Source organism: Acartia tonsa, chromosome 11 (assembly GCF_053477335.1).
Source record: "Acartia tonsa isolate MP-2025a chromosome 11, ASM5347733v1, whole genome shotgun sequence".
Classification (NCBI taxonomy): Eukaryota; Metazoa; Arthropoda; class Copepoda; order Calanoida; family Acartiidae; genus Acartia; species Acartia tonsa.
In genome coordinates this window covers 1,622,751-1,638,805 of record NC_137270.1, presented here as the reverse complement: position 1 = coordinate 1,638,805, position 16,055 = coordinate 1,622,751, and the positions used below count along the sequence as shown (strand labels likewise).

General features: G+C 37.0%; 3 protein-coding genes across 4 annotated transcripts in view; 2 read left to right on the top strand and 1 right to left on the bottom strand.

Annotated features, from left to right (window-relative positions):
• The window catches only part of LOC145332434 (uncharacterized), a 444,908-nt gene that overhangs the window by 80,550 nt on the left and 348,303 nt on the right, over positions 1 to 16,055 (bottom strand). The gene's annotated exons all lie outside the window — the stretch shown is intronic.
• LOC145332912 (uncharacterized) lies at positions 19 to 7,632 on the top strand. 2 transcript variants are annotated; one of them, XM_080178018.1, is made up of 4 exons: positions 19 to 74; positions 547 to 1,480; positions 5,544 to 6,144; positions 6,229 to 7,632. In XM_080178018.1, exons 3-4 carry the CDS (start codon positions 5,571 to 5,573, stop codon positions 7,362 to 7,364), a joined length of 1,710 nt encoding a protein of 569 aa, XP_080034144.1. In that variant the 5' UTR covers positions 19 to 74; positions 547 to 1,480; positions 5,544 to 5,570; the 3' UTR covers positions 7,365 to 7,632. The 2 variants fall into 2 exon arrangements, with proteins under 2 accessions (XP_080034144.1, XP_080034143.1); XM_080178017.1 differs by having other exon boundaries at positions 5,544 to 7,626.
• LOC145332922 (uncharacterized) overlaps positions 7,767 to 16,055 on the top strand; it is a 37,852-nt gene continuing 29,563 nt past the window's right edge. Inside the window, exon 1 of the mRNA XM_080178033.1 lies at positions 7,767 to 8,165. The gene's annotated coding sequence lies outside the window, so the exon portion shown is untranslated. The remainder of the gene's footprint in view (positions 8,166 to 16,055) is intronic.

Below are 16,055 nucleotides of genomic sequence, written 5' to 3'. Positions count from 1 at the left end.
TCTAGCAGTATTTTTACTCAAATTTTTAATAATACCAGAGAAACAATCCACTTATATATTAAGTTCGTAAAAGAGTAAGTTTTTATTTTGTTCATGAGGTGCAAAGTTTGATTTATAACTTTACAATAGGGATGTTTTCCTTATAACAATCTACCTCCATGTCCTAGTTCAAATGTAAAAAATCAGATATATAGTTAAAAATCAGCATGTATAAAGTGGATGTAGGGACATTCTTTTAATAATGATAAAGTTGTTTTGCTTTCTAAATCGTACCTAACTGTTGAAGGAATCATTATGCTAAGTTTGAAATTATTATAGAACAATTCTTATATGCCTTAATGAAAATTGCTCTATAATTGAAACTGTCCATCTGTCTGTCAGGGGGAGAGTTAGATTCAGGATAAATAGATAAATATAACTCACTTTGTCCGTCATTCTGTATTTTATGTTCTAGAAAATATTAAAATTATTTAGAGGAAATGTATTTTTTCTCTTTTTGGTACTGCCCTTAAATTGCAATTCTCCATAAGTTTTTTTTGATTCCAGGTGCAAGAACAATTAAGAATCCATAACAATGTCCACTACGACGTTTGTTCCAATCCTGCGTTTGTCCACTCCGACGTATGGGACTCCTGCGTTTGTCCACTCCGATGTTTGGGACTCCTACGTTTGTAGTAGGACCTAGATCAAGTAATAATACTATAGTCATGTACACGTGAGTGGATAGAAGAGAAAGTGGGATAAGAATTAGATGTAAGAGGAGAGTTTTCATAGAGTTGATCTAGAATACTTTAAACCTTCGGACACGCCTTAATCTTAGAGTTTCCCGCCGAATTTTTTTGCCTTTCTCGCCATAATAGACAATTTTCAATTGTCTGAGATAAACTTTTTTTTCATCAAAATTTCCCTTATATTTTTACTTGACAATTTTTTTCTAATATTGACATGTTTGAAATATTATAAGTGTCACGTGAAAATATGAGGGAAATTTTTATGAGAAAAAATGTTTATCTCAGATAATTGAAAACTGTTAAATTTGGCGAAAACAGGCAAAAAAAAACCGGCGGGAGCGGCGGTTCCGCCGCTGTTTCTTCACAGTTTCATATTGTTCTCTACAAAGGCCACGGATGTGCAGAATTTTAGAGCTGTAACTCTTTTATGGGCTGAGATCATGCGCGTTTTGGTTTCAAAAAGTGGCACATCCACCCCACCCCCTTTTTATTATTACTTCTATGTTAAATAAAAAGAAGTGAAATGAAACAAAGTTTACCCAATTACTTTTATTAGGTTCTTGATATATTTCTCCTTGTTGTTTGTTTATTTAGATATTATCATTAAATATTTGTTTCTTGTGAAATTATGATTATATATTTACTTTCAGACAGAATATAAAATGAAATAAGACTCGAGATTGTATAACAGAACCAATAGAAACATTAATACAAAGAAAACCTAAGTTTTTTGAGTCTAGCAAATAAAAGTAAGTTTTCTATAATAAAGATATTATATAACATCCTAATATTACAGAAGATGGATGTTTGTCTCTCTGTTGTTAAAGACTTTGATATCCACTGAAATAGATTTTAACTTAAGGGGGGGGGGGGGTAATGACATCTAAACTGAAGCAGTGAGCAAAATGGTCTAAATATTGAGCTAGATTCTTAAGACTTTGTACATAAGCCTAGTCCTATAGGTACTACATCTAAATGGCAAAAAAATCCAAAAATATTTATTTTTAGGTTAGGTTAGGTAAAAAAAAACCGTGGAAATGGGGTTTTTAGGCCTTTATAGGCCCTTTTTTGGTCTATTTTGATGTAGAAACTTACCTTAAATTGTTTTTTTCTTAGGTTTTTTTTCTTGAATACACAATATTTAAGATGATTCAGCAAGTCGGGGACCGACCCCAGCGGGCTAGGAAATGCTTACAGGGGTTAAGTAAAGTTTTTCTAAAGTTTGTGTTGTTATATATCAAAATATTGGTTTTGATCCCCAACTTGCTGAATCATCTTGATAAAATTTATAGTTAAACTGATTAGCAGTTGCTACCATTCACCCACCTTGACCTCAATCACCTTTCCAATGGCCCCCTTGAGATCGATGGTATCCAAATTTCCCGCAATGGCTCTCCTACACAAATCATCAACCTTTACCTTCCTCCACATTCTTCCTGTCCCCCCCAATACACCCCTGACTTTAACCTCCTCTTTGACAACCCAAATGACCTTATCCTAGTCGGTGATTTCAATGCCCACAACCCTGCCTGGAACTCCATCACCCTTGACCAATCTGCCATGAATCGTGGGGAGGCTCTGCTGGAAGCTCTCAATGAGAGCAGCCTCTGCCTCCTCAACGAGGACTCCCCCACCCGCCTCCCCCCCAACGGCCAACCCACCTCCCCCGACCTTTCCCTTTGCTCTGCCCACCTTGCCCTTGACTTTTCCTGGCACACCCTCACCACCCTCCGTTCTGATCATCTCCCCATCCTCCTCTCCCTTCCTGAAATCAACAGAAACCCCCGCCCTGTCAAAACTTTCCACAACTTCCGTAAAGCAGATTGGGACACCTTCACCCTTGAAACTGAAACCCTCTTTGAAGATCTTCCTGAACCCTCCTCCTGCTCCCAAGGTGAAGCCACTTTCCGCCAAATCCTCCAAACTGCCTCCAAACACACAGTCCCTGCTGGCTTCATCAAAAACTCCAATCCCTCCCTCCCCCAGTCTGCTAAGCCCCTTATCCAGCAAAGAGACTCCTTAAGAGAAATTAACCCCCATGATCCTCAAATCCAAATCCTCAATGAACAAATTTCCTCAATAGTAAACCAACACTCCAACAAAAAATGGCAAGAAACCCTTTCCAAATCCGACCATAGAACCAACCCTTCCAAATTCTGGTCCCTCCTCAAATCCCTTTCTGGCAAAAACAATTCCCCTCCTTCCAACCAACCCATTTCCTTCAACAACAAAGTTCACACCTCCCACGCCCACATTGCTAAATCCTTCACCAAACAATTCACCTCTGTCTCCCGCCACACCTCCAACCCTTTCTCCAGAAAAATTATCCGCAAAATTAGACACCGCCACCGCCTCAACAGAGATTTCCAACCTTTCACACCTGCCCTTGTCCTTGAAGCTATTAAAAATTCCTCAAATTCATCTGCACTTGGCCCTGATCACCTCAACATCCTCCACCTCAAACACCTTGGTCCAAATGGCATCTCCTACCTTACCAAACTCTTCAACCTCTCCATTTCCGCTGCTAATATCCCTGCCATTTGGAAGCTCTCCAAAATTATTGCCCTCCTCAAACCTGGTAAACCCCCTGACCTTTCCACCTCCTACCGCCCAATCTCCCTCCTCTGTCCTGCAGCTAAAGTCCTTGAACGCCTCCTTCTCCCATACCTTAAACAATCCCTCTCCACCCACCCCTCTCAACATGGCTTCAAACCCCTCCACTCCACCACATCCTCACTCCTTAATCTTTCCACCTCCATTGCTAACGGTTTCAACCAAAACCTCCCCCCCAGCCGCACAACCGTAGCCTCCATTGACCTTTCCAAAGCCTTCGACTGCATCCCAATCCATCTCCTTCTCCAAAAAATCTCCTCTTCAAACCTCCATCCAAACATCATCAGATGGCTGTCCTGCTACCTGCGTGGCAGAATGGCCTTCTGCTCCTACCAAAATACCAACTCCTCCCCCAGAATTGTCCACACTGGTGTCCCCCAAGGCTCTGTTATTTCCCCCGTCCTTTTCAACTTCTACATAGCAGATGCCCCCCACATCCCCCCTGCCACCACCTCCTCCTATGCCGACGACCTCAACTCCTTCCACTCCTCTCCTGACATCCCCCAGTCAGTTGAATCCATCAACTCCCACCTCTCCTCAATCGCTGACTGGGCCTCCACCAATGGCCTCTCCATCGCCCCCAACAAATCCACTGTCACCCTTTTCACTCCTGACCGTAAGCACCAATCCAACCTCCATCCTCAAGTCCAAATTAACGGCTCCATCCTCCCCCTTGAGAAAACCCCTAAGATCCTTGGAGTTACCTTTGACACCTTTTTCAATTTCAGTTCCCATGTCTCCACCATTTCCTCTAAAATTTCCTCCCGCCTCAGAATCCTTAAATGTCTGGCTGGCACCAAATGGGGCCACCAGAAGGAGACCCTCCTCACCACTTACAACACCCTCCTCCGCCCCATCACCACCTATGCCTGTCCTGTCTGGTTTCCTAACACCTCCAAAAACAACATTGACAAACTCCAAGTCCTCCAAAACCAAGCCCTCCGCATCTGTACTGGTTCCACCAAAAAATCCCCCATTAGCCACCTCCACCAAGAAACTAAAATCCTACCAGTACGGAACCACCTCTCCCTTTTATGCTCCCAGTACCTGGCCTCCTCCCTCCGTCCTTCCCACCCATCCTTCCCCAATGTCACAACCCCTCCTGGTCCTAGATCCAAGAAATCCACCCTCCAATCCATGTTCCTCCCGAATCTCCAACCTTTTCTCACCCCTGACAACACTCTCCTCCCTGCAAATTACAAATCCACCATCTCCCGACTCCACACCTCTGCAGTTACCCAAGCCATCAACTCCTACCCCCCTAATCCTGTCCTTAATCATGCCCCTCCCAACATCAACCCCTCTGAGATCCAACTTCCTAGGCACTACAGAACCATCCTCTCCCAATTAAGATCCAATTATTGTCCTAAGCTCCAAAGTTACCTGCATTCCATCAACGCTTCTCTTTCACCCAACTGCCCATCCTGCCCCAACAATCCTACCCCTGAAACAGTCCAACACCTCTTTTCCTGCCCTAATAACCCCACCAACCTAAATCCCATTGACCTCTGGCAAAATCCCACCCTCGTAGCTGCCTTCCTATCATCACACCCCAGTTTCACCAGCCTCCCTCCTCTTCAACGCCCCCCTCCAGAGCCCCCTCCATAAGCCTCCCCTCCCCCACCTACTGATGACAACCTGGACACGAATATGGACTATGAGCAGCCAATACAACAACAACAACCATTGAAAGAACTTATAAAAGTAGCTTGACTCACCTCAAATAATGTGTGTAACCATTTATCTAGGTGGACAGCATTATTTTTTATTCCTCTCTAAAATTACAAATACTTTGTCTACGGCAATTTTAGTATATAAAATGAAACGTCCAAAATATCTGGAATGATATAAATTCATAAGAAAAAAAATATTTAAGTAGAAATTTTACACAATTTTTTTTATTAATAAAAATAAAATTCTTGATCTATGATCGCTAAGTGCTGAATGTAGAAGAAATTTTGAAAGAAGAAATAATTTAAACCATAAAAAATATGCTTTTTATGAGGTCATTCTTATAATACTCTGCTTCTTTTCCTCCATGAAGTTGTCTCACTCAATAATTGGATACTTAGTCTATAAACACTGATAACAATACCTAGTTAAAACATATGTTTTCACAGTAAATTATAAATTTGTAACTTATAACAAGTTAGCTTAACAATATTTTTTTATCCTGGATATTAATATTTTCTATTTCAGGTGTGCAAGAACAAATATTAATCCATAATGAGTAAGTGTGATCTTTGCAAGAAGAAAATCTCCTCCAAGAGTCACTTGACATTACATAGTATTGCAGGCGACAGACTATTCCTTTGTGATCTATGTGAAAAGACTTTCTCACAGGTAGATCTGTTGAAAATTCCTAAGAGTATGAACACAGATGAGAAAATATTCAAATGTGGAATATGTACAGAAACATTCCATACAAATTGTGAGATAACTCTCCATAATTCGATCCATACAGGAGCAAAGCTATACTCTTGTGATATATGTGAAAAAGATTTCCGTACAAGAAGAGAGTTAGGTGTGCATAAGAGGATCCATACAGGAGAGAAACCATACTCATGTGATACATGTAAAAAGTCTTTCTCCCAACAAGGTGTATTAACTCTTCATAAGAGGATTCATACAGAAGAGAAACCATACTCTTGTGATACATGTGAAAAGGCTTTCTCACGAAAAGGTGAATTGACTCGACATAAGAGGATACATACAGGAGAGAAGCCATACTCTTGTGATACCTGTGAAAAAGCTTTCTGTACAAATTCTGAGCTAACTGTTCATGTGAGGATCCACACTGGTGAGAAGCCATACTCTTGTGATACATGTGATAAGGCTTTCTCACAACAACATCATTTAGCTGATCATAAGAAAATCCATACAGGAGAGAAGCCATACTCTTGTAGTTTATGCCAGAAATCTTATTACTCCAGTAAAGAACTGTCAAGACATAATAAATCAGCAGGACATCTGAAGAAGTTAAAATATACTAAAAACTCAGTTCATCCTTCTGCTTCTACCAGTTTTGTTTATTGTGATGAAGCTAATTTAAGAGAAAAGCTATATTCATGTGATAGATGTAAAAAAACTTTCTCACAACAAAATAATTTAAATGTACATGAGAGGATACATACAGGAGAGAAGCTTTACTCTTGTGAATTATGCCAGATATCTTATTTAACTAGTTCAGACCTGTCAAGTCATAAAAAAACAGGTAAACAACTCAAGAAGTTAGAATCTACTAAAAATACAGTTCCACCTTCTGCTTCAGCAAGTTTTGTTGATTGTGGCGAAACTGATGTATTACCTCTTCATAAGAGGGTTCATTCAAGAGAAGAGCTATATTCATGTGATACATGTAAAAAAACTTTCTCACAACAAAATAATTTAAATGTACATGAGAGGATACATACAGGAGAGAAGCTTTACTCTTGTGAATTATGCCAGATATCTTATTTAACTAGTTCAGACCTGTCAAGTCATTACAAAACAGCTAAACATCTCAAGAAGTTAGAATCTACTAAAAATACAGTTCCACCTTCTGCTTCAGCAAGTTTTGTTGATTGTGGCGAAACTGATGTATTAACTCTTCATAAGAGGGTTCATTCAAGAGAAAAGCTATATTCATGTGATACATGTAAAAAAACTTTCTCACAGCAAAATGATTTAAGTGTACATGAGAGGATACATACAGGAGAGAAGGTATACTCTTGTGAACTATGCCAGATATCTTATTTAACTAGGTCATACATGTCAAGACATAACAAAACAGCTAAACATCTCAAGAAGTTAGAATCTACTAAAAATACAGCTCAACCTTCTGCTTTTACAAGTTTTGTTGATTGTAACGTAACTGATGTAAAACAAGAAATAAAAGAAGAAGAACCTTTAGATGAAGATCCTCTCTCTATCAACATGGAGGCTGAGAATTTTAAAGAAACTATAAAACAGGAAATAGAAGGAGAAGACATTAAAGATAAAGATTCTATTGATATCATAGTACATAAAATTGAAATATGATGAATTATTAGTTTTCTTATATGAAAACCAAATTTTGTAGATATTATTGTGATAGTAAGTTCCTTTATTCCTGATGTAATAAATGTTGTTGGATTCTTTCTGACGTCAATGTGTTCTGTATGATGTCAACATTTCTTGTATACTTGATGCTGGCAGGCCAGTTGTGATTGTTGTCTTGTGAAATAAGGTTCTACCTCCACAGGTGCAGCCCTGCCATAGAGCTAGGCTGCTGTCATAGCTGATTATTATTACTGCTTTACTTTTAACTTTAATACCTATATAACCAATAATTTCAATATTAATCTAAATAAATCCATATATAAACTTAATTGTGTATCGTTCAAATAGTGAAGTTACTCTTTATTAATGTCCGTCCGTTAAAGTCCATAAATATCACATTATATTATTTTTAATGTAAACCTTAAAGCCACTTTGCTTATACTGTCATTATTAGGCTATATATCAATGTTAGACTATAGGTTATTTGTGATAAAACTTTAATCTTTAGGTTATATTGTTTAACATTAATACCTAGCCGAAAAATCATGGAGTAAGTGAAAGTGGCAAAACTACACCCCCTTTTCCCTTCATCCCTTACTTTATTTTTATAAAATATGTATGTATTATTTTTCTACTTTTGCTGGTTATTAAGATTATTTGGTTAAGAATATTTTTTTTCTATTTTGCAAACTAAGACTTATCATTTTTGTACCTTTTGATTTTTTTCAGATAATGTATAACAATGAAATAAAAGTAGAATTCTCCCAGCCTTCATTTGAATAAATAGATAAGATAAATCAGGTAAATATGATAACTTTCATTAATTGTGCCAGAATTTGTACACAATTTCTCGCAGAATCCGAAAATTTGGAATCATTTAGGATTTTATTTCTTTTATATTTTCCTTCAATTAAACCCTGTGAGACAAGCAAGAAAGAAAGGGGGGGGGGGTGCGTAATGACATCTATTCTTAATCCGTGAGCAAAATGGTCTAAATATTGAGCTAGACCCTTCAAACTTGGTATATAAGCCTAGTTCTATAGGTATTACATCTAAATGGCAAAAGAATCCAAAATTTTTTATTTTTAGGTTAGGTTAGGTAAGAAAAACCCTGCGGAAATGGGGTTTTTAGGCTTTTTTTGGTCTATTTTGATGTGGAAACTTACCTTAAATTGTGTTTTCTTAGGGTTTTAACTTAAATACACTGTGTCTATTCATAAGGACATTATTTAAGATGATTCAGCAAGTTGGGGACCGACCCCAGGGGGCTAGGTGGGTGGCCCGCAAGGGTTAAGTGCATATTATCCAATATACATGTTGTGACACATCAAATTATAGGTTTTTTAGGTCAAGGAACTCAAATTCAGAGCTAAAATAAGCATTAGACTAATCTGAAGCTAGCCCCAGCGGGCTAGGTTGGTGGCCCGCAGGGGTTAAGTGCATTTTTTCCAATATATATCTTGTTATATATCAAAATATAGGTTTTTTAGGTCAAGGAACTCAAATTCCGAGCGAAAATTAGCATTAGACTAACCTGAAGCTAACCCCCCCGGGCTAGGTTGGTTTTCTGCAGGGCTTAGGAGCATTTACCTAACCTAACCTAGAAACTTACTTATATTTTTACAGAATTTTTTTCTTGAATAAACTGTGTCTATTAATGAGGACTTTATTTAAGATGATCCAGCAAGTCAGGGACCGACCCCAGGGGGCTAGGTGGGTGGCCCGCAGGGGTTAAGTGTATTTTTCCCAATATATATGTTGTGATACATCAAATTATAAGTTTTTTAGGTCAGTATCTCAAATTCAGAGCTAGAATTAGCATAAGACTAATCCGAAGCTAGCCCCAGCGGGCTAGGTCGGTGGCCCGCAGGGGTTCAATGCATTATTTTTCCAATATATATCTTGTTATATATCAAAATATAGGTTTTTTAGGTCAAGAAACTCAAATTCTGAGCGAAAATTAGCATTAGACTAACCTGAAGCTAACCCCCCCGGGCTAGGTTGGTTTTCTGCAGGGCTTAAGAGCATTTACCTAACCTAACCTAGAAACTTACATATATTTTTATAGGTTTTTTCTTGAATAAACTGTGTCTATTAATGAGGACTTTATCTAAAACTAGCGGCTACGCCCCTAGAGGCCTCTAGGAGCACTTGAGGAGGGGGGAGTCGAATTTTGATCATAATCATAATTTTTTTTATATAAAAAAAAGCAGTATACGTTTATTTGCACAAGATGGTGCAATGATAAAAGTAAAATCCACTTATCTAAAAATTTGTTTATTTGAAAATTCAGAATAAGATTTATTTTGTTATTTAAGTAGATTGACATTCCCCACGCCCCCCCCTTTTGGTTAAACACGGGAAATCTAGATATGTCTTTTATTTAAATAGTTTATTCAACTTTTATGATTCATCAATATAAAGGACTTCTCTAACCTTCTCTCACTTCCCTTTTGTGACCCAAATTGTAAGAACTGAATTCTAGTATTATGTAAAGTACTTATTTAGGAAAATTGGAATTTTCATTTCTAATAAAAATACACAACCCCCCTCCTTTACCCACTTCTATTTTTAGGCCTTAGAATTTTACTATAAAAAGGAAACCTCACCTTGAGTAAAGCAGTTCAATTTGAACACTAACGAGATTCACATCTCAGTCTCCTCTCAACATATAATCTAGGCAAAATATATATATAAAAAATGGAAGGTATTTTAGATTGGACCGATGCCGAACTGGCAGCCTTTTTAGAACTACCTAATGAAATTATCCCTCCCCAGGATTTGGCTCACTCTAGTGAGGGTAATTGCTTTATAGACTCGAACCTAACTAATCTATTAGTAACAGTAGATTTTATTATTTTATTTAAGTCAACAATTCGGCCTAAGGCAAGCCGGAAAACTTTCTTTGCCAAAAGATTGATAAAGGTCCAGGAAATAGTTGAAACCCAGAATAAATTTACAGGTTTTAGACCTTATTTCAGATATCTAATAACTTTATCAAAATCGGATCCTAAGATCCAAAGATTTATGCTTGACCAATGTACAGAATGCCTTTATTCTTTCTATAAAAATAAAAACCCACTATAAATCTATGTATGTTTTTTTTTCCATGTATATATAATTATAATATTTATTTAACGTTTATATGCCTTTTACCAAAATAAAAAAACTATAAATCTATTTATGTATCTAATGTATGTAACTATAATATCAATTTAATCTTTTACCTATATGTAAATAAACTATGTATATATTGTAAAAAAAAATCTTAGTTTCTTATTAACAACAAGGATGATTATTTTCATTTTAAGTAGCACCCTCACCTGTTTAGGAAGATACCAGAATTATAGGACTGAGTTTTCAACTTCTATACACTAGTCACAGTTTTTTTTCACTCTTGTGTAACTCTGGAAGGTATCTCACTTTGTAGGCCTAGAAGAAAATAGGTTTTACTATCACAAAAGAAACATTATTACTAAATAGAGATGGAAAGATCTTATTAAGTGTCCAGGGTAATCCCCCCCCCCTCCGTGGTTTTTGGAATAGCACGGATTAATAGTTGTTTAGAATATCATGCAAGTCTGTGTATGCCTTAAACCATTACAGTGACATTTCCCCCTTAAATGAACCAACGACCAAGGTATAGAGAATCACATTTGTACCTTAAGCTAGGGGGTGTGTCGCAATCATGTGGTGCAACGTCAAAATTCCTTTCTAAGCAGAAGGGGGTGCTATGTATTAAAAATGTAAATATTTGTACTTTTACTTCTGTACTCAATATACTATATAGTGCACATGTATACATATAAATATTCTAAATTGTTCTGTGTTTATAATCCTCTTAAACCACAGTGACATAAAAAAAGTGAAAATAGACATAAGAAACTTATAGTTACACAAAGTAACAGGTAATAAAATGTTATAATGAATAAATTATTTTACCAGTCAATTTGTAAAAAAAACGAATTCAGTAATATTTTATCAATCAGTATGTTTAAAAGAAAAAAAGTATAACTATTTTAGGTTAATACTAATCTAGAATAAAATACACCAAATTCCCACTGTGTGTTGAATTATTTGAGTAGAATTCATGCTGTGTTTATCCTATTATAAGCACTACTCATCAAAATATAAAAACAAATTTGAAAGTACCGAGACAAAATTATTTTGCGTTTTATAAAAACTTATATTTAAATGGCACATTAAAATCTTATCTAAGAAAATGTACATAATTTACGTATTTAACTTAAGTTATGTAAAAAAAACTAACAAATATCGCGTCTCAGCATAAAAAATTAGCGAATTATCGAAAATAAACTTAAAAAGTTTTGTTCTCACTTCTTTTAATCTAAGTATATTATTTTAAAATTCTATGTAAAAGGGACATTCTACGAAAGATAAAAAATATATACCTTATAGTTAAACAATAAACATATTTATAATCTTCTTATTCTGTGATAAAAAAAGATGAAGAAATAAAATACACCTTTACTTATATATGTAGTAAACAAAACAAATAACAATTATAAATCGTATAAATGCATGTTTATAAAAAGTCGCACTCATAGTAATACGTAAAAAAATATAATACATGTAATAAAGTAAAGATACTAGTAATTCTAATTGAAAAAATATATCAAGTCATGACTAAGTAGCAAAACCTGTGTAAAACCATTGGTGGAAATTATCTTTAGTTTTGAGGGTTAACCCAGGTTACTTTACTAATTTGTACAAAAAATTTACATTTTAATACATATATATATATATTTCTACATATAATCTAGATTACTAGATAACGTGTATCACCAAACCAAACAAACCACCAATCAATTGATAAAGCAATCAATCAATCAATCAATTAATCAATCTACAAAATATCTAACACCAAATCTTAACATTAAGACAGGTGTTCTATTTAAAAAAATAAAAATTTTGTTTCGAACAATTTTGTGTTGTATCGCAAAATTAGCACTGTTTGGCCTAACGATCGCCATTCTAATATATAATCCAGCACTTATCGACATAATCGTTAAATTAATTCAGGAAATATTTGTCACTATAAAATCGCTATTTTTACACATCAAGAATAAAGTAGCCCAACATGTTTAAGAAGGATAAAAAGGAAAAAACCGAAACGGTGAACTTAAGAGAACTATCCACGAAACTAACTGAAGAATCTCAACCTGAAACATCAGGTGAAAATCCGGATAATCATGATTACGTGGAATTTGAACGAATTACTGATAGAGCGCAAAGGTCCAAACCTACTACTCGAGAAAGCTCGAGAGACCGCTCAGGTAACCGTGGGGAACCACTACAGGATATAATTGAACGTCTCAAGGGAGATATGGCTTTCACTTCAACCATGGATAACGGTCTGGGACGTATCCTACTCAGTAACATTGCTCAACTGAAAGAATTGTCGAAGAAAGCTAATATACCCTATCTCGACAATCTGGATGAAACTATTGAAAATTTCAACGAATACAAAGACAGCGTAAACGAGCAAATACACAACAAGGTAGAATCTCAACTTGATAGACAGACCCTCAGTTTAGATGATATACTTAACCAAAAGCTGCTTGACCGAGAGCTTTCATACCATGACCAGACAGAGACTATCCGACCGCCAACCAGAATCTAAGATAACCGCAGCCAACAACTCATTCCCTACGAAAAGGAAGTTTAGTGGATCTTCCCTTCCTTCTCAACCATCCGTAGTTGAATTTCTCACCAACATGAATGCGGCTCAAAGAAAATGTAATCTTAGCGAAAGAGAGTTCACCGAGTATCTCAATCTCTGTTGCACTGGTCCAGTCTTTGATACCGTCTCCTGCATGATTGACGCAGGTAAAACACTGAATGAAATATACCAAGGTCTGCTAATGGCCTTCGATACCAGATTGAAACCTAAAGTGGCCAAGAAGGCACTTGACAAATATCAACCTCCAATTGGCGCCACGCTTAATAGCGTATCTACTGACATAATGAAACTAGGACAGAGAGCCTGTCTTGGGTACCAAAAGGGCGCTCAAGGGGCAGCGTACGATGCTCTTTGTATTAATGCGCTACTGGATAGTTTGCCTGATTCAGTACAAATACTGGCAGATAACACCTATCACGAACTGAATAGTAGGCTTAACAGGATACCTACATTCGCTGACCTGCTCAGGGCACTGGCTAAATACGGAGAAAGCATTGATAAGGAATTTCTGAAATTGAAGAGATCAAAAGATAGAAGTGATTTCAGTCCCAGGTTCAACCCCAGAGCCATCAAAAGCGCGCACATATATCAGATCAATCGAGCTCCGGGAAGAAAACCAGAACAAAAGGATATGAAATATAAAGATTTTAAGCTCCAACCGAGGAATCAACCGTATGCCCAGGAACAGGAGTCAGAAGGTGTATGTAACCACACAAGAAAACAATTACCGAAACCAAGGAGGTAATCCATACAACTCCAATAGAAACAATTACAATAATGGAGGGTCTAGAAATAATTCATATGGAGGAAACCGTTATAATGCTAGCAACCGTAACTCAAACAATAACAGTTATGGAAACGGATATCAGACTCGTAGAAATAATAACCCCACAGGACAACAAAACAAAACTGGTTTAGCAGGAAAACTCTACTGCCAACTATGTGGAAAAACTGGCAGCCACAAATCATCGGACATATGCTACGAAATCAGGGATGATAACGGATGCATTGTCGCCATGAACCCTAGCCAAGGTAAATGCGGAATTTGCAAGAGGGAGTCGGGCGAAAACCTGTTCCATCCTGAAGAATTCTGTCCCAATAGGCCTATTATGAAGAGACTCAGGGCCCAAGGACTTCTGGAGTGGCCAGATCGTGACACCCGAGAGCACCTGGCAACACTCCGAACTGGAGAATTTAAGAACCCACAATAGCAACTACAGACTATCCACGCACCTTTGTATAATATTAAATGGTTTAACGTAAAACAAGTCAACAGACACGGACAAAATGATAAGGATACTTTATTTATCAATGACATTAGTCATGATATTGGAAGGAAATTATACCTTCCTATTAATCTAAATTTAGGACATGCCAATGTACACAGAGCTGTAACACTTTTAGATAGTGGAGCAGATCTACCTATTTGCCAAAAAGACTACTTTCTAAGATTATTTTCGGAATGTAGCGAATCTTACCTCCTCTCAAAACTTGTACCTTCAAAGGCAAGATTACAATCCTATACGAAAACTCCAATTCCAATTATGGGAACCATCAAAATGAAAATCAGTCACCTTAAGGGTCAACTGAAGGTGGACATCAACATGTACATTGTTGACAGTCCAGGCCAAAGTAGTACGCCTATGATAATGCCACTTAAAATGCTGGGAGCACTAGGATTAAACATGAATTGGATAGAGATTAGCGGAGAACAAGTTCCCCAGCTAATCAATATGAAAGAAAATAACACTACTGCCCTTTCATATTACTACTCAGATGCAGAACTATCATACTGCTATGGGTATACTAACTATTTAAGACCAAAGGAAGTTAAACCCATCCAATTCATAATATCACCAGCCACAGCAGTTACACTTGATGACAAAGTTCTTCTAACAGAAGACTATATACCATACTATAGTCAGCCATCCCTTAAAATTCAACCTTCAACCTCGGTTGTATATGAAAAGGATGGAGAGCTTATAGCCATGGCACTTGTCAAGAACATAAGCAATGACTCATTCAAGGGAGCCATCCGAGCATCAGTGGAACTATGCGATAATCATACTGAAACACGAGAGGTAAAGGAGCATACAATTAGACAGTTGATTAAAGATAGATCACACATCCTTCAAGAATGTCATCTACCATTCGAAAATGAGATTTCAATTAAGGAAGTTGTATTAGACAATTTACCAAATCTAGGACCAGGTACATCTGGAGGAGTTCCTAGTAAACTATATAACATTCACGTACGCTTCCCTGAATCCCCACACTTTCCGGCGAATGGAGAAGCAATCGACAATGATGTTGACACTCTTGATAAATCCCTTACAGAAGAACGATTTCCTGTAAAAGAAACAGCACACAACAAAAGCCAAGCAGAAATTGATACATACTATGATCCCAAAGAGACCATCCAACTGGGTTTTTATGACAATCTACCATCCGTCACACATGACGATATGGTACCAGACGGACTCACCATACCAGCTCTTGTTCAAAAACCTAGCGATATTGTCAAGGAAGAAGATTACGATCCTGACATCTGGCCGTACGTTAAGGATATATTTATTGACACATATCCTAGCGTAATAGCCAGACACTCTTTAGACACAGGACGAATAAGCGATACTTTGGGATACTATACAATTCGGTTGAAGCCTAATGTCACTCTACCGAAGTATAAGAAAATTTATCACAATCCCCCAATGGAAGCGCAAATGATGCGAGATATACTGGAAGCTCTGCTCAAACAGGAGGTTATAATTAAGGCATCCTGTGCAGGTGGAGATATTCCTGACTTTGCATCTCCTGCCTTTCTTGTTAAAAGGGCAAATGAAGCAAGTTCTGCTAGACTAGTGGTTGATTTTAAATTAATCAACGAGTGTATTGCACGTGAAGCAATTAGTATACCTAACTTTGCAGAAATTCTAAACGAGCTTCGTGATTGTATTCTTTTTTCAAGTTTAGACCTTAAAAATGCA

Bases quoted from the DNA above. Each gene is read 5' to 3' on its own strand.
- LOC145332912 (XM_080178017.1), top strand. From the start codon at position 5,571: ATGAGTAAGTGTGATCTTTGCAAGAAGAAAATCTCCTCCAAGAGTCAC.